At 38.3% G+C, this 25,762-nt stretch overlaps 3 protein-coding genes across 11 annotated transcripts in view; all 3 read right to left on the bottom strand.

The window, feature by feature from the left end:
* Positions 1-2,017: 2,017 nt before the first annotated feature.
* Positions 2,018-8,422, bottom strand: LOC100893127 (zinc finger protein 91). The gene is made up of 2 exons (XM_030977863.1): positions 8,333-8,422; positions 2,018-4,611 (listed from the first exon to the last, which is right to left on the bottom strand). The coding sequence occupies exon 2, from the start codon at positions 4,537-4,539 to the stop codon at positions 2,224-2,226; it is 2,316 nt and encodes a 771-aa protein (XP_030833723.1). The 5' UTR covers positions 4,540-4,611; positions 8,333-8,422; the 3' UTR covers positions 2,018-2,223.
* A 697-nt stretch (positions 8,423-9,119) lies between these two features.
* On the bottom strand, positions 9,120-15,037 carry LOC115920992 (zinc finger protein 62 homolog). The gene is made up of 2 exons (XM_030977864.1): positions 14,974-15,037; positions 9,120-14,152 (listed from the first exon to the last, which is right to left on the bottom strand). Exon 2 carries the CDS (start codon positions 14,133-14,135, stop codon positions 10,431-10,433), a length of 3,705 nt encoding a protein of 1,234 aa, XP_030833724.1. The 5' UTR covers positions 14,136-14,152; positions 14,974-15,037; the 3' UTR covers positions 9,120-10,430.
* Positions 15,038-21,677: 6,640 nt separating this feature from the next.
* Positions 21,678-25,762, bottom strand: part of LOC763356 (glucose-6-phosphate exchanger SLC37A2) — a 37,106-nt gene continuing 33,021 nt past the window's right edge. For all 9 annotated transcript variants that reach the window (XR_004062654.1, XR_004062653.1, XR_004062655.1 and 6 more), the window contains one exon: positions 21,678-21,822. Coding sequence is in view for 3 of the 9 variants with exons in the window: in XM_030977870.1 (XP_030833730.1) it covers positions 21,792-21,822 (31 nt within the window). In the remaining 6 variants the exon portion in view is untranslated. The remainder of the gene's footprint in view (positions 21,823-25,762) is intronic.

Raw genomic sequence — 25,762 nt, forward strand, 5'->3', positions numbered from 1 at the left:
GTGACAATGTGCAAAACATGAGCACTATTTAAGACTCCACTATTGTTGAAACTGTTATGATCATCACACTCAAATAAAAATCATAATATCTGCATTCTCATTAAATAATAAACCAGAGTTTCTTGACACTCGTGGCTCTTTTTTAGCAACTTTACAAGTTAATAGTACACCTGTAAGTTTTTTAATTAGTTCATAAACAAATACTAATCATGGCATGTCTTTGGATCATCAAGTTTACACCGGCACCGAGATTAAACGAATAAAAAATTAAGATATTCATCAAGTAAGTTGTAGATCTGACATTATATTATTTAATTGTAGTTGTGAACATAAATTATTCCGAGGCTTTTTTGTAGCACATGTCCGTATAAATAAACAGCAACATTCAATTTAATCCTGTCTGTAAATTTTGATCTCGGTAATCTTTCATAAGCTGCCACATGTATATTACAGTCTCGTGTAATGATAATTTGTTTCATGAATGGTCTCTTTGCTATAATAAAAGGTAGACGAGTCTCGATTCATCTCATTTACTCCTAGTACTTGTGTCTTTCATTATCAAAAGTTAATGTAGATTACTTGGAAACAATAGAGAAATGAAAAGGCACAAATGTAGATATGTTTTGTCTTTCTTCCTCCATCTCCCTATCTTCACATCTCTTTCACATCCCCCTCCATCTTCTTTTCTTTTGATGTTGATTTTCTTTTTATCTTTCTCCATCTCATCATTTATCTCATCTTTCTTTCATCTCCCTCCATCTCTTATCATTCATAACCATCTTACTTTCCACTCTTTTACTTTCATCTTAATCAGTCTCTTTTCTCCTTTCATAATCATCTATCCTCGATCTTCCTCTCTCATTCTCCTTCAGGTACCACGCAACTTTTCTTTTCTCTGTCTTTTCCCTTGTTAACTACCACTCCATTATCTTCCTCCGTCTCGTTTTCCTCCTTCCAAGCCATCGTAAAATCCCTGATTATATGAAACTTGCTTAACCTACAATTGCTCCTCAATCAATGTCCTACTTCAATCCATACCAAATTCTAGCCCTACATCTGTGACAAAATAAAGCCTAGAAAATTTGTCGACGAGCAAACGTTGCATTACCCCACTCGCTATTATCTCTCAAGCTTATCACCTCTGTACAAATCAATACTGTGCAACGATTCTTTTCAAAATGAAAGGTAGATTCTTTAATTTATAAATTATAATTATTGGGGTTTCAACTGTAAACAACACTCGTCCATACGAGTAGAACATAAGCAATATATATATACTAAAATATTTACAAACAAAAATCCAGTTTAGGAAACCAATAGCCATGAAAATATTGTTTTGTATGTCCACTACATGCATGTTTATTCAAAATATGGGCTTCAAATATTTAATCTGTAAAGAGATTTTGCAATTTTTGATATACATGTACTTTCAAAACTAACATAAAAGTGACTTGTAAGTAATGGTAGACTACTCAACACACACGTATCATACCTGCCAACCCTTACGAAAAATCCAGAATTTTTTTTAATTAATAGAGTTTTAAGACCTGAAAATTCAGAATATTTCAATTTTTCAAAATTTGTTTTATCATCTGCCTCGATGTGAGAGTGAGCGTATTGCGTTCGTTGAATGGCTGGATGAATAAGCAGAAAATTTGTATTCGCTTTTTGGTACAGATTTACCACGTATTGCCATTCTTATTCTTATTTTTGAAGGCATACTGTGCTAAAAATTCCTAATTCTTATTTTCAAATGTTGGCAGGTACGACGTACCGGTATGTGTGCGGCTGTGCGCATAGAAAAAGGGCACATGCAGAACCCGGCCAAGTCAGACTTGGGTCCCACTTCAGCAGTTTTCAGTTTTTAGAGGTAGCTTTTATGGATTATAGCATGGTAAACTGCTGCAATTAAAAAATAAATTGCATATTAAATTGAATATAAGACTTAACATTTCTGTACCAGTATTTTATAACACAGAGCTTAGTGAATAATCTTCAGACCTCTGACTCTTTGCTGTGCACGTTTACCGGTACTATACACTGACAAGTTATGAAAAGAAAGAAAAAAATCATGCTGCAGTTTATCACTTCATATTCCAAAGAGCCTAAGAGGGCGGATCTGGTAAAAGACCTCTGACCATGTTGGTAGGCCCAAGGGGAAGAAAGAAAAAAAAAGGAAACACTTGCAGTGAGACTTTGCCTCACCCAATCCCTGATGTGAACCTAATAACCTGGTATTTTTTCAAGTACAGTTTGGTTGTACTTTTTCCTTTGCTTCTTCCTTTTCTTTTTAACAAGTTCTCTCTTCTCCTTTTCCTGAGTTTCAATGGTATTTATCAATATCGATTGAGAGTGATCCATAATTTGGTGCATTTTCAAGGACTTGAGCGAGTGAAAGGTAGATGAACATATCTCACATATAAGAAGGACAGGATCGGAGTGAGTGGCAATGTGCTCCAACAAGGTGTTTTGAGAGGAATACATGGCGTCGCACAGGGGGCATTTCAACTGCATGGCATGTATAAGCATATGGCTACTCAACTGCTCTCTGGAAGGGAATGACAACCCGTCGCATCGGTCGCAGTTGTAGTCTGAATGCACAGAGGCCTTGTGGATCCTGAGCTGCGATAGCTTAGAGAACTTCTTACTACACAGGATACATGGAAAGGGTTTGTCCTCGACGACACTTCCCACAGGTCCTGAGGCATTGATATTTACTTGCCCACTTGCTACAGGCATTTGTCCTTTGTCAGCCAAGGGCTTCTTGCTCTTCTTAGCTTGCCTACTTGGCGCAGGCATCAGTTCTTTGGCTGTTGAAGACTTTGTTCTTCCTTTAGGTTGTCTACTTGGTACAGGCAGCGGTTTGTTGGATGTTGAGGACTTGTTGCTTCTTTTAGTCTGCCCACTTTTCACAGACTTGTGCTCTTTAGATGGTGAGGAATTAATGCTTTCTTTAGGTGATGATGACCTAGGGCCTATTTCCTTACTTCTCAGAGTCTCTGCAGGCTTATCGGATATGTAGCCATGTACAACCATATGTTTCCAAAGGCGCTGTGGACGAGAGAACCCTTTATCACACAAACTACAATAAATACGCTCTTTGACTTCCTTTTGGGGGGACTCATGCTTTCCTTCTGCCCCTGACGATTTAGGACTGTATTTCTTACGTCTGGCAGCCTTCAGAGCCTTCTTGGATGCACAATCACTCACAACCATGTGCTTCCTAAGGTAACAGGGACGAGCAAAAGACTTCTTACACACACTACAATGAATACGCTTTTTGACTGACTTTTTGGGGGACTCTGTGTTTCCATTAGATGTCAATGATTGAGAATAATCCTTTTCTCGTTTCAAGGACCACCGCTGGCCAGAGTGTGTAATCAAATGCCTTCTAAATTCTTCATTTGATGTGAATGTCAACCCATCACATAATACACAGCTGACGTTTGAATGTGCGATCATATGAAATTTGAGCTGATTAGGGCGTGAAAACACCTTATCACAGTGATTACATGGAAAAACACCCCATTGCACTCCCGCACCTATTGCACGTTTAGGAGCTACAGCACTTGGTTGCCCTTTTTGTAGAGATTTTGAATCCTTGGATTTTGAAAGGGACTTGGTTCTCTTTTTTGTTGCTGATGATGTGGCATCTCGACCCTTCTTTGGCTTCTGGAATGAAGGAGACTTGGTACTCTTTTTTGTTGCTGATGATGTGGCATCTTGACTCTTCTTTGGTTTCTCAGAATGAACGAGCAAATGTCTCCTCAGTGCAGCATTGGATGCAAATGCCAACCCGCCACATTCATCGCAGCTGAAGCCTGAATGTACGAACATGTGCTTCTTCAGCTTAGCACTGCTTGAGAACCTTTCACTGCAGAGACCACAAGGAAAGCGGCTGTCCTTCGCAGGGCTGATCTCAGGTGCTGACACAAGACTACTCAATTGCCCACTTTTAACCGAGTTTACATCCTTGGCCCTTCTCTTCAGTGCTGACGTTTCTGGATCCTGTTCCGTATGTCCAGCTGTCAGATCCTCTGTGGCTGTCAGATCTTTGGTGGAACTGGTAGACTCCCTGCCCCATCCAGGTGCTGATTTGGGACCCTCTTGCTGATTTCCTCTCACACCAGTTACTCCTCTCCTGTCTCTTCTACGTCCAAGTATTTTGAATCTCCAACCCACAGTTTCCTCATTATCGCTCCCTTCCTTCTTAGCTTTCTTTCTTGGCCTCTCTGAATTTTCAGAAATCTCATCGATTAAGGAGGTATACATGTATGGTGGCAGTAACTCTACGACGGGTCTGCGACTGTCGCCACGATGTGTATTCTTGTGTCGTAGGAGTTGACTCTCAAGCCTAAAAGCCTTTGCGCATGCACTGCACTGGAATTTAGTTTCATGGCTAGGAGTTCCGACATTCTTACTGCTCCCAAGGACTTCTATCTCGGACACCGTCTGAATTTCAACGATGTTCGAACAACCAATTAAACCAGCAACAGAGAGGAATTCCTTTTGGGATTGAGATGGTTGTAAGGGGTCCATTTTCTTTAAGATTTTAATTATCCTTGGTTGGATTATATCTGCTTTGGTCTTGTTTGTGTGCTCCACTGATTCCTGGATCAAATGAAGAAAAACATATAAACAAAGTTTGAAAAATGTACTTCTTCCTTTTCCTAGCATTACTAAGTTCACTCTTACCCATCCTCTTAGAACTTCTTCTTCTTTTGATTATCATTTTCATTATTATTACGGTAGTAGCATTATTATAATTATCATTATCATCATCAACATCAATACATCATCATTATTATTTTTATTAACATCAGAATAATCATCACAGCCATTATCTTAGCTCTTCCTCAAGATCATATATCCTCTATGCCATCATGACGATGGCGATGCACATGAATTCATTTACACAAACTGCATGGGTAAGCAAAAGTACACAATATGTGGTAACAAAAGAATTTGCGTTATATAGAGGAAAACGGCGCTCATTCTTATTAAAAGATGGAAAAGGGTAGTGATACATGTGGTGCTTATTAAAATGGCTACTGAATGTATCTTATCTTGGCCACACATAATATAGCTGCATTACTATCCTGGCCATGGGTGTCGATCCCGGGGGGGGGGGGGGGGGGGGGGGGGGGGGGGGGGGGGGGGGGGGGGGATGGGGGGGGGGGGATGGGGGGGATATATCCCCCCAATATTTCAGGTGGGGGGATGGCCTGTACAATCATCCCCCCCCCCCCAAATAATTCACCATCAAAAAACAAAAAAAAATAAAGAGAAAAATTAAGGATGAGAGCCCGATGAGAGTAGTTGATGGTTATTACTCGCAAGATGACCATCAATATACACATTTTGCTATCTCATTTTCATAATACATACATATATACGAAGTAAATAAGACAAGAATAAATTGAATTCTCGCTCATACGGCTTCATCAGGAATTGATGAATTTATTCAATTTGTTCATTCAACAGCATCATAGAAATGCAGTGCGCCAAATGCAAAGACGCAGCATCAAAAAGCAACGAGCTAAATGTTAAGCGCGAAGCGCAAAAATAGCAATATGCAATGCACATCAGACAATCCTGGACAGTGTAAACATAGATGAACTCTGTGACGATTTTTTGATGAGATTGGAGACAAGGAGAAAGATTTTTGGACATTAGTATGACTTATAAAATAGTTCTCTAGTTGTTATGTTGTTTTCGTTCACCCTTTTTAAAATTCACGTCATTGTATCTTTATTTTTGTATTTTTCAGTCATTTTATTTCCTGATATTTCCTAAAAGATTTTTCATTTTTGGAGAAAGATTATTATGTCACAACTTATTTGTAACACAAATTATTTTCAGTGGCGAAACTGAATTCAGACAAGGATTAATATAGAGAACAGTACAACGAATCGTCTTCTTTCTCTAATAATTCAGTGAAAAGGGCAAAGCTGTTAGGGGGCAACTGAATTCAGACGTGAATTACATGTAAGCGTAATAATCAAATGAAACGTCAAAGTACACGATACAACGAAGCGGCTTCTTTTACGAATAGTTTAATGAAACGTGAAAGCTTCCGCGCTAAGCACGGAATGGGCGAAAAATGAATACAGACAAGGATTAAGAGTAATAATTTATTGAAACGTTAAAAACGGTAGGGGGGAACTGAGTTCATGAAGGATACGATACAACAAATCGTCTTCTTTCTCTAATGTGAAAGCTTCCGCGCTTCGCGCAGGAATGGGCGAAAATGAATTCAGACAAGGATTAAGAGACGAGAATGGTACATAGGATCGTCTTCTTTCTTTAATAATCTAATGAAACGTCAGAAGGGGAAGTGGAACTTGATTCAAACATTAAGGATTAAGGGTCGAGAATGGTACATCGAATCGTCTTCTTTCTGTAATAATCTGATGTAACGTCAGAGCTTCCGCGCTATGCGCGGAGGAAGGGGAACTTGATTCAAGCAAGGATTAAGAGTTGAGAATGGTACATCGAATCGTCTTCTGTCTTTAATAATCTAATGAAACGTCAGAGCTTCCGCGTTACGCGCGGAGGAAGGGGAACTTGATTCAAACAAGGATTAAGAGTCGAGAACGGTCCAACGAATCGTCTTCTTTCTCTAATAATTTAGTGAAAACTCCCCCTCCCTGCACGCAACCCCCTAGGGACCGCGCTTCGCGTGCTCACTACCTCGTGATTACTTTGATCCATTGCCGAAAATATTTTGGCACCTATCATCCCCCCACCCCCCCCCCCCCCCCCCCCCCCCCCCCCAACCACGGATACAAATCGACACCCTTGATCCTGGCTGTGTATTAAGGTACTTAGTAACATTGTGATGGTTGATTTCACAAATCTGTTGAATCAGGATGCAAAACACGTAAAATTATGTTTGTATGTATGGATTATCCAACTACGATGCCCCAAATCCGAAATTAATTCACGCAATATGAAGATTTTTAACAAAGTTCAACAGGTTTTCGAACGGGCGTCGATGTGCGGCGCTTCTGAATCTAAATTCTCCCAACCATTTTTGAATTTTCCCAACCGTTTTTCCATGAAAAAAAAAGACATAAAAACAGGCTATAAAAAATCTGTCAACACTTAAATGTCTGGAATGGAATGTAGACTCTAGAGCCTTTTTATTGCTTTGTGAGATTTCCATTCACGTAAAATGTAATTAAATTGTAATAATATAGGGTCTAGACTAGTTGGGAGAATTAAGGAATCGATCGAATCAGTTTTTCCCAATTTGTACCATGAATAACGGTCCGTTTTCGCTCAAATTTTCAGATTATCTTTAATTGTACATCTAGCATTGATGAAGTCACTACCTTAGCACCACTATCTCTCATCTGAACAATGTTACAAAGTTACTGTTCTATTGATTCTCAACATTTCAAACTCCACGTCTAGACCTACCTGTACCTGTACAAAACTCAACCGATTTCACTTAAAATCGGTACTTTGGTGACAATTAATGACGACTAAATAACAGTAAAATATAATATTTTCAACTTGCCGATGTTAGAAAGAATATTTATATCGTGAGTCTGTCATACTTGCCGATCAGCCACATCGTATTCATTGTTAGCAATATATGTGCAGTGTGTGTATTGTGTGAATTGCTGCCTCTCGACAAGTATACAACGCTAGAGGTCAATACGCATTAGCAATGACTGGAGTGCCTGTACACACACTCCAGCAAAGCATAGAGACCTCTAGCACTGCATACTTCATGAGAGCTACACATGTAGAGGCAGGTACACACACCACACACACAATAGAACCAATGTGGCTAATCGGCAAATTTGACAATAGAAACATGTACTCCACAGCAAAGCATAGAGAGTCAATGATAATGTGTATTGACCTCTAGCACTGCACTACGTGTAATAATAGGCAGCATTCGGTACATGAATAGTCAATACACTCACAACACACAAATACACATAATCATGCCGATCCGGCTGATCGGAAAGTTTGACATTAGACTCACAATTTAAAATTTTAAATTATTCTTTCTAACATCAGAAAGTTGAAAAATTTGTATTTTACTGCTATTTAGGTGTCATCAATTGTCACTAAAGTACCAATTTCGAGTGAAATCAGTTCAGTTTTGTACAGTGGTGTTTGAAATGTTGAGAATCAATAGCACAGCTTTTAATACACAGCGAGGATAGTAATGCAGCTATGTGTGATCGAGCCTAGCTACTGCAGTATATTCACGTAATATTTTGTAAAACCTGCTGCAGCTACCGTACTAAACTGTTATCATACATATTAACAACTCAATATTGATGAAAAATAACAATGAAATCAAATTTACCAGTTTCGTTTATGAAATTTTACTCGAGTTTCCGGTAATTCTAGCAAGACTTCTGCCGACTTTGCACCTCCTTTCTCATAATGTAGGTGGCGCCCTCGATCAATCTACGTACGCGTCACGCACGACGACAAGCACGCTATGGCGCGCCATTTGCCCAATAATTCAGATAAAGAAAATTTATTTTTAGATTTTGTATAATTGCTTTTAATAATCGAGTTATTGCATTTCGACATAAAAATGTATATACTATCAGTCTCGGGAACCGTCCACTCTACCGTTTCTCCCTCCCCTCCCCCGAGTCTATTTCTTATTCCCATCTGCAGGCGCCTCTATTTTCTATTACTCTCCAGGGGCGCGGATCTATAGGTTTTTGACCAGGGGGGGGGGGGGGGGGGGGGGGGGTTTGACCCAGTGGTGGATCCAGGATTTCCCAAACATTGCAACGTTTTCCTTTTTTCACTTGGCCGCCCAAGTGGGGGGGGGGGGGGGGAGGGTAGTTAAACCGCCCCCCCCCCCCAGATCTGCCCCTGCTCCCTGCTACATGAGTAGTACGTGATTGGGGAGGGGGTAAGACTTTCAGAGTATGAAGCGACACTACTAGCTTTATCTCAGCTCACTCTCTTTCTGTCATTTGATCTTCCTGCTCCAACCCTTTTCTCTGTTGGTAAAACAAATGTGATTTTCTTTTCCAACTCTCTCCTTCTCTTGGTAAAATATGACAGTCATTTTTGCCCCCATCTCTCTCTCTCTCTCTCTGTAAAATAAATTCATGATCATTTGCATCTTATTGATTTGTATAAGGTTTATTAATTTGCTCAATAGTACATGCATATACATTCCAGTAGATAATGTACATGTATTTTACTTTAAGATTTGCTGGGGAAGAACTCACTGTGAATCTGTGAAGTACCAACATTTATACAGAACTTTTGGAAAGAAGTGAGGAATTGACATCAATAATTTGTGACAAAGTTGCAAATTTATTTTTGTTAGATAGCGATCATCTTCATATTATGAAAAAACTGTCAAATCTCTCCATAATTTTTTGGGTCAAAATGCATTAGCCCAAGGATAGACCTTTTTAAATACATAAATCAATAAAGTACTAGGGCACCGTTTCATTAAACTTCCTATCAGTGTTATCTATTGCCTTTCTCTAATTAATTGCTCACAGCCAATGGAATGCAATGATTTCAGTACCTCATCGCAATTATTGCAACTTGTTGCTGATACCAAGTTTTTTAATGAAACAGTGCCCATGTCATTCATCAGTAGATATATTATGTGGATGAAGGTTTATCGATAGGTGTTCCAACATTTGCTCTTGAAAAAACAGATCCGAGCTATGGATTGTCAAAAGAAGTAGATTAGTGTTAGGGTAGAATTTGGGTTTCAGGTTTGGTTAAGGGTATAGGGTTAGGGTATTGGGTCAAAAGTTGAAGTTAGGAATTAACTTAGTATGTAGGAAATTACTGTGGAGCAATTGAGGCAGGAGAAAGTGTCGTACATGTGCAAGATATAAATTATCTTTAATCATAGTCAGACCTAAAAATATTTTGAGTTTTTAAAAGTGTATGATTTCTTTAATTCCCTCGTCTGGAAAGAATCCAATAACACGTCCGCGTTACCAAGAAATACATTCTTTCACTGAACAAACTTAGAGAGGTCCCAAATGTTTATACAGTGTGTCTCAGCAAAGTTTACAAATGGAACAAGTATATCATAACATACATTTCAAAACCTTTTCAGGAAATTATCAAAAGCTCTGGATAGATTAGGCTCTCTTTACTATTGATGTCATTTGACAGAAGGGACCATAACTATCCATAATTATGTGGGGAGACTTTTCTAAACCTGTAAACTTTGAAACCTTTTTTTCTCTGAGACGCCCTGTAAAACCATTACCTCCAACCTTAAACACAGAAAGAGGTTGTGGGTGCCACTTTGTGAGTTAGACGGACATCTTGGTTGTTACCTCTTAAAAGATCTCTTTCTATTGCTCTTTCTTCTTTATTTCTAATTGTTTACATGCTATCTCTTTCCTTTGGAATTCTTTGCACTTTTCTGTCTTTCAAGTTGCACTTTCATCTCGAAGTTGTCAAAAATGGTACATAATTTTGTGCATCTTTAAGGCTTTCAAGGAGTTAAAGGCAAGCTCGCATACATCACATATGTTTGGGACCAGATCAGAATGTCTTGCAGTGTGATTTGTCAAAAGCTTCTGAGAGGCAAACTGGGCACCACACTTGGGACATTTGAATTTGTTCGTGTGTCCAAGCATATGGCTCTTCAATTCTGCATTGGATGAAAAGGTCAAGCCCTCGCACTTGTCGCAGTTGAACTCCCTACATTTCAACTTGTGAAAATTCAGTTTGCAGAGTTGCAAGAATTCTTTACCACATTGATCACAATGAATAGGTTTTGTTCCTACTGCGCTAACCAAAGGTTCTGCAGCACTTACAACTGGTTGCCCACTTTGTGAGCACTCTGAATATTTGGTCCTTGAGGAGAATTCTTTTGTTGTTGTTGAATGTCCATGTTGTACAGACTTAATTTTCTTGTCTTTAGAGGACTTGTTGCTTCCATTACGATGCCGACTTTGAACAGACTTCAATTTTTTGTCCGGCAGTGTCTTTGTTCTTCCTTTCGATTGTCCACTTGAGGCAAGGTCAACTTTTTTGGACATTGAGCTTGTTCTAGATTTTCCACTCTGGACAGACTTCAGCCCAGTGGCCACTGAGGAAATCATTCTTCCTTTAGGATGTCCACTTTGTACAGACTCCAGTTCTTTAGGTGTTGAAGGTTCAGTGTCCCCTTGAGGTGCTGATGCCTCGGAACCACGCTTCTCATGTCTTGCAGACTGTACCTGCTCATTATGTAAACCGATAAACAAATGATTATTTAATTCCGAACTCGATGAGAACACCAACCCATTGCACTTATTACAGCTTAACTCTGTATGTAAAGCCTTATGTTTCCTCAGCTGCCACGGATGATAGAACCCTTTATCACAAGCTCTACAAAAAAAGTGCTTGACCTTTCCCTTTGTACGAGCCTTCCCGCCCCACCTAGGTGCTGATTTGGGACCCTCTTGCAGATTTCCTTTCCCACCAGCTCCTCTTTTCCTAGTCCCACTGCCTGTTTCAACATCAGGTTCTTTTATCCTGAACTTCCATCCAAATCTTTCCTCTCCTCTGCTGCCTTCCTTTCCACTCTGTACCTTCTTCACTGTATTTCCAAAGCTCTCATCACCGCTCTCCGAATCTGACCGTTCTCGCTTTGGAACAGGACGTCGACTTTCAAGACGGTGCAAATTTTGGTGCCTCAGGAGTTGACTCCCAAATGCAAAAGCTTTACTGCATGTTGAACACTGAAAGGGTGTTGTTCTGTTATAGGAATTACTGGTCTCAGGTATAGCATCAGATGTGGCTGCGGAATCCAGTACAGGGCTACATCTGCCGAGTTTCATACACCTATGCAGGGCCAATTGCTTGGTGTAGTTGTTAGAAAGTTTAATAAATAACCCACAATATTCACACAAATATCTACGACGACGGTGCAACTTTTCGTGCTGCAGGAGCTGACTCTCAAATGCAAAAGCTTTACTGCATGTTAAACACCGAAAGGGTGTTATTCTGTTGCTTGAATTACTGGTCTTAGGATTAGCATCAGATGTGGCAGCGGAATCCAGTACAGGGCTACATCCGTCGAGTTCCTTACACCTATGCAGGGCCGAGTGCTTGGTGTAGTTGTCAGGAAGTTTAACAAAATAACCACAATTTTCACACAAATGTTTAATATGTGTCCTTGAATTGGAGTTGCCCCAGAAAGAATTCATCTTGCACATGTGCTGTTCAAACCAAACTTGGCGGGCAAAATACTTCTTGCACCATGAGCATTGAGGATGCTTTCCAATCGTACAAGATGTGTTATTATTTTTAAGAGCCATCTTGTCTTCAGGAACGTAATCAGGTCCAGACAGAGTAAACAAGCGTTGCTGCTGATGCCCCTGAGAATCCCCCTTCACGCCAGTCTGCTTAACGATCTCTTTTGACTGCTTTAGTAGAGACAGGACGGATTGCTTCTGAGGACTAACATCGGGTTCTTGAAGCACACCCTCTATGGCAGGTGATCGAGAATTAGTGTTCTGGATAGTCTGCTTGATGTTCACTATAGATTGGGACTGCTGCAACTGATCAAAAAAGTTTTTCTGGCTACTCTGCAAGATTCCATCTGTGTCTTGAGCAGCTCTCCTTACCTTCTGCAGGCACAGGATAGATGGCTTCACTGGAGGACTAACATTGGGTTCTTGAAGCACACTCTCTATGGCATGTGGTCGAGAATTAGTGTTCTTGCTAGTCCACTTAATGATCTCTTTTGACCGCTTCAGTAGAGACAGGGCGGATTGCTTCTGAGCAGCTCTCCTTACCTTCTGCAGGCACAGGATAGATGGCTTCACTGGAGGACTAACATCGGGTTCTTGAAGCACACTCTCAATGGCATGTGGCCGAGAATCAGTGTTCTTGCTAGTCTGCTTAATGTTCACTATAGATTGTGTCTGTTTGTGCAGGACTATGTGCTTCATGAAGTTGCCATGCCGTGCAAAAGAAACTCCACAATACTCACACAAATATGTATTTATCAGTGCACAAGGGTTGGCCTTGCCAGATTTCTTCTTGCACTTGTGCTGTTTAAAGCTCTCAAACTGGCTGAAAAATTTCTTGCACCAAATGCAACGGAAAATATTTCCAAGTATGTTAGTTTTGTGGTCATCTCTAAGAGCTGTCTTGTTTATAGAAGTGTGATAAACGCGTGTAACGGGATGCTGTTTATCCGCCCCTAACAGATCACATAAAAGAAGTGACTGAGAAGTACCCTCTGTAGTCTTCCCAATGCTCTCTGTTGGTTGCTTTAGTAGGCATGTGGTTTCATCAAATACATTTGCCGTGGTATGAAGCTGAGAATCAGTCTTCTCGCTAATCTGCTTGATGTTCTCTGTAGATTGGGTCTGCTGCAACTGATCAAAAACGTTTTTCTTGCTACTCTGCAAGATTCCATTTGTGTCTTGAGCAGCTTTCCGTACCTTCTGCAGGCACAGGGTAGATGGCCTCACTTGAGGACTAATGCTGGTTTCTTTAGGAGCATTCGCCATGATATGTAGCTGAGAATCAACCTCGCTAGTCTGCTTGATGCCCCCTGTAGTTTGCTCTAGTAGGCACTGGATAGATGGCTTTTGGACACCAACATTGGCATCTTCAAAAAGATGCCATTTGTAATGTTCCGTAAGTACAAGGCGATTTGAAAAAAAAGTCCTAGGCCTACACAACTCGCACATGGGAAGTTTCTTTGAAGGTTGTTGCTTTGAAGGTGGTTTCTTTGAAGGTTGTGCTGAATATGTGTGATCGAGCAAGAAGCTCAAGGACTTTGTTGAGGACATACTGCCCACAGGTCTGTTGATAGGGTCATCTAGAGCAGGTTTTGGATTACTTAGTTTCGGCAGTTCTGGTAAGGAAATACATGTAGGACTTTCCAAACCTGGTTGACATTCCGTCACGGTTGGGGCGGCATCGCTGCTGTTTCTTTGATAGACATGGTCAAGCCCTATTGCATCTACGACCTGAGTTTCAGAATTGGGGTTAGTTATTGACGGGATGCAGTCCAAGGGATCCTCAATGACAGCACGGGACTCAATAGGAAGTTCCGTTGTTTCTGATAGTCCACATGCTTCATACAGCTCCCATTCTTCAGATGCAAGATCAGAGTTCATAAGAAGAGTATAATTTGAGCCTTCGTCGGTAGCCATGGTTACTTGGTATGAATCTGCAAGAAATGAAATGTAATGATATAATTATAAGGATCTTGCTTGTATCTAGTGCATAATTTTGTGCCCTGTATATGTATGATACAACGTCCCAATGCACTTCCAAAGAGCTTTGGAATTATCATGCCGGCTAATATACATGTAGCTCAGTAGCCATAAGGCCTAAAATAAAAACTTGTTGCATTGCCCTTTGCAACCAACCCACAAATCTGAAAATCTACGGTCGGCATTTAAAAAAAAAAAATTTAAACCGTTTTTTAGATTTTTTTTATTAATGATTACAAAAATATGTAATTTTGTTTGTGTAAATGGGATATAAATGCATAAAATCAAATTATTACAAAATTCTCACTCGTGCAAACCATGGATGATTATGAGGTGAAAAAGATATACATGTATGATGACGTTGAAACACATGCATTAAAGCAATAAAAATTGGAAAATATTGGCCCAAAGAGGGCGACAAAAAAAAAACTTTTTCTGACCGACCGACCCATGTTTTGGCACCCAAAGGGCAATGCAACAAGTTTTTATTTTAGGCCTTATCATGCAGCACATGGTGCATTTCAAGGAATAATCTTAGTACAGGTACCAGGTACTCATTTAATATTCACCTCACCTGGATGGAGTGTGTCAAATGCAGATTAACATCTTGCAAAAGGACTTTAGCGTTGTGGAAGGAATTTGAACCTGTACCTTGTGGTTCACAGTCCGGAGACTTAACCACTCGACCACAACACATCTGTAAATCAAGTGATTAATCTTAAGGTAAATGTGAATCTTTGTGGAAATATAAAATGAAAAGTTGCTCAATACTTACATCCCTGCTAGACATGTCGTTTTCCTCACATCTGTCCTTCTTCAGGAAGACCAATAGAGATCGTGGCTAGCCTGTGTCAACGAGACCAAATTACAAATGACATGAGGTATAAAGGATTCAAAGGAAAAGTTCAGGTCCACCCTCAGGCTTTAAAAAAAAGATGTTGTATTGCCCTTTGCGACCGACCAAAAATTCTTGAAATCTACGGTCTGCATTTAAAAAAGTTTAAACCATTCAAAACTTAGAAATATCAGCCCAAAGAGGGAGAATTTTTTTTTTTAAAGTCACCAAAAAGAAATTCCAACCGACCAACCCATGTTTTGGCACCTCTAAGGTATTACAAAGTTTTGGGAAATTTTGAAAATTGGGTGGATAGTGATTCTCTACAATTTTGATATATTTGGATGCCCCTGTGGATGTATTATAAGCACTAGAAATTTTAGCCCCTAAAACACTTTATTTTTCGAGAAAAATTGAATATAAAAATTTACCTGTGGCGTGCTCCCAGTAAATTTTGATTAATATCATAAAGCGCCTACGGTCGTACGATGGTAGCTGCGACCATGAAAATCTCAGAATATGTAGTTGTGATATATAATTTCCATTCAGGAATAGCAAATCGGTCCATTTAGTCAAGAAACATTGTTTTTTAGCTTAATTAATATCTTGAGGGTCCCCCTGGATCCCCCCTCCCCCTCCCCTCCATCATTGACATCTTTTTGTAAAAAAAAAAAAGTCCCCAGGGGTGTGGGGCCAGTATTTTTTGTTTAATTTTTTCCAGCCTAAGTTTGTGGACCTAATTCCCACAATTCATGGGTTATGCCTTATGGCCCCCAGAAACACTCTAAATTACTCTAAACTCTCAGTTATAACTCAATTCTTCTTCTTGTAGAAAAACACTTCCGGTAACGTTTTAAAGTAAACTCACCAGGGCAGCAACTTTACCAGAAAATGCAGAGCCAGTACAGAGCAGAGCTGCGAGAGAGATGTGCCCCTGACTTGAGTACGGTTCTCAGGTTTCTACGAGTGGGTAGCTCGCAGCTGCGAGCCCAGGCCCGCCCCGGAGCTACGGGCAGCATCGATCCCACAGACTGGAGACTGATCACAAGTGAGCGGGGAGCCTTGTCGCTGCACTGGGGAAGGAAAAAGGTATTAATCAACGTGCTGTACGTGTCTTGTCCGTTGTAGTACTTCACTCTAGCTCTGACAGATTATATTGATAAAAATGGGGATATATATCGGCTCTCAGTCTACTCTATCTAGCTAGGATATATCGCGCACAACACATGTCATCAACTTGTCGACAAAATTAATCAACAACCCCATAGCCTAGTTGTTGTTGTTGTTGGCGTCTAGATGGCGCTCTTCAATCTTGACAGATTATCTGCGCCTTTGGTGCTTTTATCTTTTCGTACTTGATCTCAAGGCACATTTTTACTGGTGGTGGTGGCGGGGGGGGGGGGGGGGTTCTGCCTTTCCAGACTCATGTTTTCGAGTTAAGATATGGCTCACCTGACTTAGCGAAGTGCTACTGTGCAATATTAATTATATTTAATTTCCCTTCACCATTATAGTCTGACTTTCCAGACTCATGTTTTCGAGTTAAGAGTTGGCTCACCTGACTTAGCGAAGTGCTACTGTGCAATATTAATTATATTTAATTTCCCTTCACCATTATAGTCGTGCATTTTAAAGATGCATCCTCAATGATTTTCAAACATTTCAATCATAATCATATACTCACAAAGGAAAACGCACTATCTATACGAACACGTCAAATCTGTTATAGCTTTAATATAATAAGAGGACTCTAAAATCGGTTAAATTCCCTAATAATTTTACTAAATCCTAATCGTCTTTGCATTCATTCCCTTTTTCTCTTTCATCATTTCTTGCATTCCTATAGTTTCCGCTGAAACCTAATTACAATTAATATAGTCCTAATTCATGTTGATTAATAATGTGCTGATAATAATTTAATTTGCATTTCCCTAGTCTCAACTGATGTATATTATTACTCCTTTTTTCTATTAATTCCTTGAATTCGTTTTTTGTGTGACATTTGGCTAAATTCGCCAAAATTGTCTTCCATGATTTTAATGCATGAGGACTCCCATTGCATGAAATTGCCAGATTTCTTTATAAACTGAAGACATGTGGTTTGTCAACTCTTCCTTAATGTATAAAATGTCTAGTTCTAATTTTTCTATGTTTTCTTTCAGCGCTCCTTTTTTGGCGAGATTGTCTGCTATTTCGTTTCCTCGAACACCGCAATGGGATGGTATCCAATTATTTATCTATTTTTTTAGAAATTTTGTACCAAATATCGTGCAACAAGGGTACGTATTTTGAACTGCTGACAATTAATGAATCTGTTAAGAAAACAACTGATATTCTTACAATCTTCAAGCCTCTCCAGGGTCATGCAACTATATTATGTTTGAATGAAAACATAACTTATTGTTATGCCCAATTCTGGTATATAAAAAGCAGCTTCAGCGCTTTTGTCGTCTAGTTTAGATCCGTCAGTGTATAATTTTAAATAACCGTTTCCATCCTATGTCTTCTTTCTAATACACAGTTCTACATATCTGTAACAGAATTTTTTTTCTTATTAATAATTGTGTGATATTGGGCGCCATATCACCAGAAAGGTTTGATTCAGTTGCTCAACTTTAAAAACAGTACGCGCTCTTTAGATAACAATAATTACTTGACATGGTTTCCAGAAACGTTGCTCAAAATACCCGCATGGTTGTAAAGTTGGATGGTGGCTGTCTTTATTTGACAACAAGTAAAATAAATACTTGTCAACAAATAGATTTCTTCCATTAGTTGAGCCAACAGTGTCTTTAAATCGTACAATTGAAAAGGAGAACAAATTCGTAGCCTATATAGCCATAAACCTTATTGTACGAAGAGATAGAGGGCTAGGATCACAAAGTAGCAATTTTTGGACATAACATATGTCATGCGTTTGTTCAATGTCAATTAGAGCATGCGCTTTGGAATTTGCGTTTCCATTCACATTTGATATTATTTAAAAAAAAAACAGTTTTGGAACTAGTATAATCTATTATTATTCTTTAAAAAAGGAAAACCAAATTTGAAAAAAGGTGGAGAACAAAATATTGAATGTATTCACTCGCATGGTCGGAAGATTGGATATTTAAGCTAAAATGTATAAAAGACAGTTTACTGATCAATTTTACTTTCAAGTTCATGTACAATATTTTGGCAATGCCAAATAATTGGTTTAAAATATGGAAAGTAAATGCCCCTGAGCAATGTTATTATTGTAATCAACCAGGTGATTGTATGCATATGTTCTTTTCTTGTATATGAAGTCATCAAGTTTTGTAAAGATCGAAGTTGAAAAGAATATAAAGAAATATTTTGTGTCTAATTTTAATTTCGAACCACGTCATCTATTGTTTGGTATCGATTTTAATTCAAAGAGGAAAAAAGATGTTGATATTATTTTTAATTATGCACTTTTCAGTATTCAAAAAAAGCTTTGTTGGAAAAGAATTTAAAAATAAAAGAAAACAGAGATTTCTTTATATTTTGTTTTACCTATTGAATTATCGTTTCCAGATAGAAGAAAATATTAGAAAACCATGTATATCCCTCCAGAAATGGAGGCAAATGCTGAACATGTGAAAACGATTATATTATGAGGAAATAAAGAAGACCAGAAATGGTTTTTACCCCGCCCCCCCCCCCCAATAAAAATAAACAGTGTATCCAAGTTTGATGATCAATATTATAGAGCTACAGCTTTTGGTACATGAACAGGAACGAAATGAGAGGGAGAGGCATATAGATCGAGAGAGAGAGAGAGAGAAAGCATGGGAGATAAACAATCGGAAAGAGAGAAAGCTTGATCGAGAAGAGAGAATTAGAGAGAGAGAGAGAGAGAGCGGAGAGAGCTTTAAGGTAATAATACAAAGTTTTGGTATGGGGTCATGAATTGGTTCAACGAACATATTGGAAGCATATGCGATCCTACAATATTCAGTGATCGTTGTCGTAGTTGAAATCGAGTCTAAAGTTATACAATTTTCAATAATAAACTCTTTTTGTTGTATAGCTCCCTCTCAAGGTCAAGACATTAATTAAGCTATAAAACAATGTTTCTTGACTAAAATCGACCGATTGTACCATTCACGTTTGGAAATTCTATATCACCATTTTACGGCCGTATAAGCGCCATTTGAAATGTATCAAAATTTACCGGGAGCACCGGTAAATTCTTACATCAAATTTGTCTCGGAAGCAGAATTGTTTTAGGGCCTAAATTTTCTAGAGCTTACAATACATCCCCAGGGGCATCCAAATATATCAAAATTGTAAAGAATCACTATCCACCCAATTTTCAAAATTACCCAAAACTTTGTATTACCTTTAAAGAAAGGTGAGAAAATTATAGAAAGAACACAAGACAGAGATAGAAAGAAGGGGATGGGGTCACTAATTTGCTATAGGTTTATTTGTGCATACATATTTTATACCATTAATCAGAACAATTCTCTCACATACTCGTAGCATTTTTCAAGAACAGAAAACAGAATTAGGCATGGATGTACACTTGAACAACTGAGACTTTTAATATAATTCAACTTCAGTTTTATTTGCTCAATAATAAGTACTATTTACAGTTGAGTAGCAAAATAATTAGTCATTCTTGCAATAGATTTCTTCGTCTCATAATATATCCATCAAAATCAAGGTTACAATAACATACACATCATTTATATACGCCACATTTCGGATAAAGAACAAGTCCAGGCTGTTTTGTCCCATACATTACCAATAATATCAAAAGTGTTAGTATACGTGCTGCTGTATCTCATGAATTGTATGTAAAAGCTCATGTAGTTTTAATTGGTAAGCCCTAAAAAGACTTTGTCAGATTTCTTTGGTTTTAGATGAAAAATAGGAAGATACAAGCAATCTGAAGCTGTTGTACCATTTTTCCCTCTTAAAGTGAAATATTAACCAAATGAGGGGTAGAAAATAATTTAGATTCCATCTCGAAAGGTAAATTTAATAATGACAAACAGCACAACACTGACAGGTGTGTGTAAACGCTATAAATGCCACTTGGTAATGTATGGGGCAAGACAATGACCAAATACCACTGACTTGACCTTAAAAAAAGCAATATTCACTTTTGAAAATCTTTCACATGTTACAATGGTAAAAAAGAAATTTGTAAAATGATAAAGAAAATGACATGAAGCAATATACGTTTATAAAGAGAATTTGCTGCACCGCACAGCCATGAACTCACATTGCTCAATATTGATATAAATTGCCTGTAGGGCTACTAGCTCTTGACCTGTTTGAAATTTAATAAATTTATTCCCATGGGTACAATTTGAAATAACATTTTCACTCTTTATAACATGACAAGGTAAATTTGGAATAAATAACATGTCAAATGAGAAAGACCATTTACACAACATCAAACATTGTAAAGTGTTAGTAGGCCTGAGGTTTCCCTCTTTTTACACCTGTAATTTATATATAAAGGGTAAACTACTAAATAATTAGATTAAAACAATTTAAATCAAAGCATTGCCTCTGCATGGTAAGAGGCTACATTAGTCAATTGCACAAACCAATTAAAAAAAATGATAAACTGTATATAATTGCAATATCAAATTATTGTATACAAGTATATTGCAGTCAAAATATTAACATAGCACAACCCTATACTTATTCTGCTCACCCATATCAGCCAACAATAAAAAAAATAAGAAATGTGTACCCTTAGCGGGGCTCTGGGCCCGAAGCTAAAGCAATTTGGGCAAAACAAAATGAAATGATATGGGCTCTGGTTAACCAAACTCTGACAGTTGAGCTACGGTCACAAAGGTTTGTACGAACGATGCGTTTGTATGCCGGATCTCCGTTTTTCCATTGTCTTTCCGAATTTCCATTGTCTACGGCATTTGTAGCAGTGTTACTGGCTATACACGGTAAATCTGTACAATAAATCGAATACAAATTCGCTTGATCGTGCAGCCATTCAACACACGCAATACGCAAACTCTCAAATCGTGGCACATGGTAAAACAAGCCATAAATAAAGAAATAAATAACAAATATTTGGTCATTCAGAATATTCCAATTAAATCAGAACATTCCCATTAAATCAGAACATTTGGCAGGTTGGCAGGTAATGTAGCCCTGCATACATTTATATCCCATTGGTCCGAAAAAAAATCCCTAGCCTAAACTAAAAATTAAAACACAATAACAAAGAAAGGATTTAATGCAGCGTGACATATAATACATGTAGTAAACATCTCTAAGTTGCTATATTATAGTCAAACTATGAGCTTTAAGCATTTCTTGTACAAAGACATAAGTAATTTAAATACACTCCCAGGGAACTATAAAACGTCTTGTTAAGTAAACCTCTTAAAGTTGCTCATGCATGGGTTTATAGAGGGCAGCACACAGACATACGCAATGGAGTGTATTACCCGTTGGCTCAGTGTTATGTAGTGATCACCAAGTTGCCTACTTCATGAACAACTATATACCCACACATGAACATCTTTAACATGTACAGTATAGGATCAAAACTACTCTAGGATTCGACCCTCATTTAGGGAACATTTCAAAAAGTGATGTACGCGGATGATGTATGGTGCTCAATGTGACACCCCCTCCCCCTCCCCACCCGGATGTATGAAGTCAAACTAAAAAACAGGTTTACAAATCATGTGTGAGTGTGAGATTTAAAAAATGGCAGCAACCATGGCAGTACTTGTCCTCCCATCTAGCGTGTATGGTCCGTGGTGTCAGTGATCATCCATTAATCCGGAAGACTCTCTGTGGGACACAGTGAGAGGGAGAGAAATGACAACTGAATGACCATGGAAGAGAGAAAGCATGGAAGCAGTGGAATGACTCGAGATGAATATATGGGTAAAACTAAAGTGGTCATGAAGATACAAAGATAGCCAACTATATGCATACATGTACATATAGATGTACAATCATACTTGCAGTATACTTACTTTGCTCCATACCTTTCTTTCATTTCTAGCTGATCATTAAATTTTAATTCAATATATTTCTATTAACTCATCCATGTTTATAATCAAATAATGATGAAACTTCCAAAATAACTATCTTATACATGTATGTATTACTTAAAAGTTGGTGTCACAAACCAAAATTTGGGTATATTTTCTATTCAATCTTGTATAAAAGTGACTGTTTCTTCAGATTTTGTTTTAAAGATTAAATAATGGAACCTTCGCATGCTGAACTGCTTTAGATGGGGTGCCAATTTTTCCCAAAATGATTGTTAATGCATAATGAATGATGCTTAGGTGCAAGGATTTGTAGCTTATTCAATATATGAATCCCTTTCACAGTTACAAACCAGTCATAGACAATTACAGCAAATCTGTAAAACTGTTTACAATCTTACAACAGAAAACATAATGGATTTCACTCTATAACTACTGACAAAAACATGCAGCACAACAGTGTCAAAGAAATTCAGTAAAAAGGCAAGCTGATTATGGCTATGTTGACCACATCGACATGTACTAAATGAACATGATACGTGCCTGGTGGATGATAGTGCAGTTTACAGAAGAAGGAAGGGAAGGAGGAGGAGGAGGAGAAACGTTGGATGAACAAGCTTTACTCTAGTCCTTCGCATTTAATGGACAGTATATTTTGATAGATACTACTCAAGAGTGCATTGATATGACAGAAAAAAATTGATAAAAGTTATCACAAAGCCTTATATGTATATAGCAAAGAAGACAAAGCCTGCAAAGCAATAATTGGAGGAATACAAATGGTTAGTTGATGATCATACTGAAAATTACAGAAGGCACAACATTAAACCTTTATCATATAATAATACAGCTTGATTATGTATGTTTGCAACAACACTGGCAAAGCAAAATACAAGTGGATGTATATCATCTGGAAGAAATACGGTTACGGATTATTAAACATGACTGAAAAGATAAAGTTAGAACTTACACGTAATATTACCATAAAACAAGGTATATGTAATTTTCTTGCTACGTTTCTCCACGTACTCCCTGTGGTATTATTATTCGCAATATAGAGTACCGAAGCTGTGACATCATACAAATCCATTTTTTAGAATTTCTCAATTTTATTCTTCATTTTCCAAAAGAGCATCAAAAATAATGTCCAAATGTCGAAAACCAATTGAATATGATTTTGATTGATTGATTGAAGGATTTTATTGATAATTATCCATTCTCGCAGTCCAAAGACTGAATTGCAATGGTTACAAAAGTTTACAATGTATATACATGATAAAAGCAATTATACAATAATATATTAAAACAGTCTAGGCAATCAACATTGAAATTCAAATAAAAGTGAACAAATGACAATTATAATGGCAACTATCATTAATTTCAATTAATAAGTATGAAATTCTTAACTTGAAACATTCTAAAAATATACTATTGAAATTAATCATTAAAACCATTACTATTACGAATATGGCATGCCGAAGGGTTGATTTTTTGTCATTGGTAAAACATATTGGAAATCTTGAAATTGGATTTCATGATGGATTAAGAAATAAAGTGAATTACATTGCAAATTCGCGAAGAATATTCAAATTTGTTGATAATAAAAATATTAAAATAAACATATTGCACTGGCTAAATACTAGGTGTTCGGTGTGAATTCATTAATATTCAGGTATTACTCGTTCTTTAAAATTCAATGCTATTACTATACATTTTAAATCACAATTAAATATGAAATAATTGAAAAAATTGATTTAAAAATTCAATGATTAAATACCTATTGGCTAAGTACTAGGTGTTCGGTGTTAATTCATTAATATTCAAGTATTACTCGTTCTTTAAAATTCAATGCTATTAATATACATTTTAAATCACAATTAGATATGAAATAATTGAAAAAATTGATTTAAAAATTCAATGATTAAATACCTATTGCACAATTACTGGCAAATACTCCCCACATTACATTTTATATTACAGCAAGGTGAATATCAGACATACAAAATTATTGGCATCAGAAAAAATGTTCGTTCAGAGTCCTTACCAAGTAAGGAAGAGTGCTGTGTCTCAGTCTTTCTGTTCGGCATTTAAAGTCTCTCAATCTATCACTGTGTCTCAATCGTCGATTCGTGCTCTGCATCTCTGGAAGCCAGTCGCGAAAGTGCTTGTATAGCGATTCTGCGAACCTTAGGCACAGATGTTCCCTTCTGTCAGAGAGGGATTGTAGACCTGAAATCTTGAGGGCATGTTCATAGCTGTGGAATCGATCATGAAAAATAATACGGAGGGCTCTCCTCTGGACTCTCTCGATATCATTGGCCTGTTCAGATGTAATGGATGAATTCCAAACTGGAACACAGTACTCAAGCACAGGTCGAATGTAGCACGTGTAAATTGTGAGTAGATCTTCCACAGGAGCGCGATAACGCTTTAGGGCCCGAATAATGTAGAATTTTCGCGATGCCCTTCCTGTGATATCACGAACGTGGCTGTCCCAACGTAGGTTATGCTGCAGTATGACACCCAGAAGCTTGAGCTCTTTCACTTCCTGCAGAGTTGTATCATCTAGCTCAAGATGCAAAGGTGGAAGTTCGGTCCGTGAGAAGGACACTCTCATCGATTTGCACTTTGACGAGTTGATGCGTAGACCGTTATCTAAACACCATTGATAGAACAGCGTTAAGGTGGAGGGCATCATGTTGCAAGACCCTCGTCTGCGGCTTTCTGCGAAGGTTATGTCATCGACGTATTTCCATCTGGATATACCTGCTGCGTCTGTCAATGCGTCATTAATCAACGCTAGGAAAATTGCTGGCCCAAGGCGAGTACCCTGGGGTACACCTCCAACTGGAGTAAGGGAAGATGAAAGTACTCCGTTGTATCTTGTCATCTGTTCTCGTCCATGAAGAAAGCTACTGATCCATGGCAGCAGGGATGGTCGAGCACCCATTGGTGTCTTTTTCAGCTCACAGTACACTTTCCATGGATGAATCTCCATGACACTTGAAGGGTTTATGGGCTGATACGCTGGTAGTTGTTGTAAGTCTAATGGGGGAACGTTTGCTGAGATGTCAGTAAAGTGATGATTGATTGCATTAGCAATGGCTTGGCTATCAGTTATTTCCACTCCAGGAACCCTGATAACATTGAGTGGTGATGAGTTACTAGTCGCAATTTTAACAAATTTAAACCATGCACTTGGGTTCTGGTTTTTCAGTCTTTGGATCCGATTCTTGTAGTAATCTACTTTTGCTTTCTTGATTTCTCTTATGACTTTGTTCTTCAAACTGGACCACTCGGGACTGCAGCTACTGAAAGCAGCCTGTCTGCGCTTGATCAGTTCTTTAACCACTGGTGTGATCCAAGGTTTGTCCTTGCAGTGGACCTTTACTTCTCTTGATGGGAAGAATAACTCAATGGCAGAATTGAGGTCATTGTAGAAGTTGTCACACTTGGTACTGACATCATCTGCATTTGTGACACTAGACCAATCGTGAAGAACAATCCAATTCCCGAACCGTCTTATGCCAGATTCCTTCATCGGTTGAATGGTTCTTGATGTGGTACGGTTAGCATGTTTCACCAAATAGACTTTAGGCAGCCACTTAACCCCTCTATGATCACTGCGGCCCACTGGAGACATCAATTCAATAGAGGAATAGAGGCTTTGCATGTTAGTAAGTATCTTATCAAGGATTGCGTCTTTTCGTGTGGCTTTGTCAACCACTTGTTTT

This window comes from Strongylocentrotus purpuratus, unplaced genomic scaffold (assembly GCF_000002235.5).
Source record: "Strongylocentrotus purpuratus isolate Spur 01 unplaced genomic scaffold, Spur_5.0 spur5_scaffold_1, whole genome shotgun sequence".
NCBI classification, from domain to species: domain Eukaryota; kingdom Metazoa; phylum Echinodermata; class Echinoidea; order Camarodonta; family Strongylocentrotidae; genus Strongylocentrotus; species Strongylocentrotus purpuratus.

Bases quoted from the DNA above. Each gene is read 5' to 3' on its own strand.
- LOC100893127 (XM_030977863.1), bottom strand. From the start codon at position 4,539: ATGGACCCCTTACAACCATCTCAATCCCAAAAGGAATTCCTCTCTGTT.
- LOC115920992 (XM_030977864.1), bottom strand. From the start codon at position 14,135: ATGGCTACCGACGAAGGCTCAAATTATACTCTTCTTATGAACTCTGAT.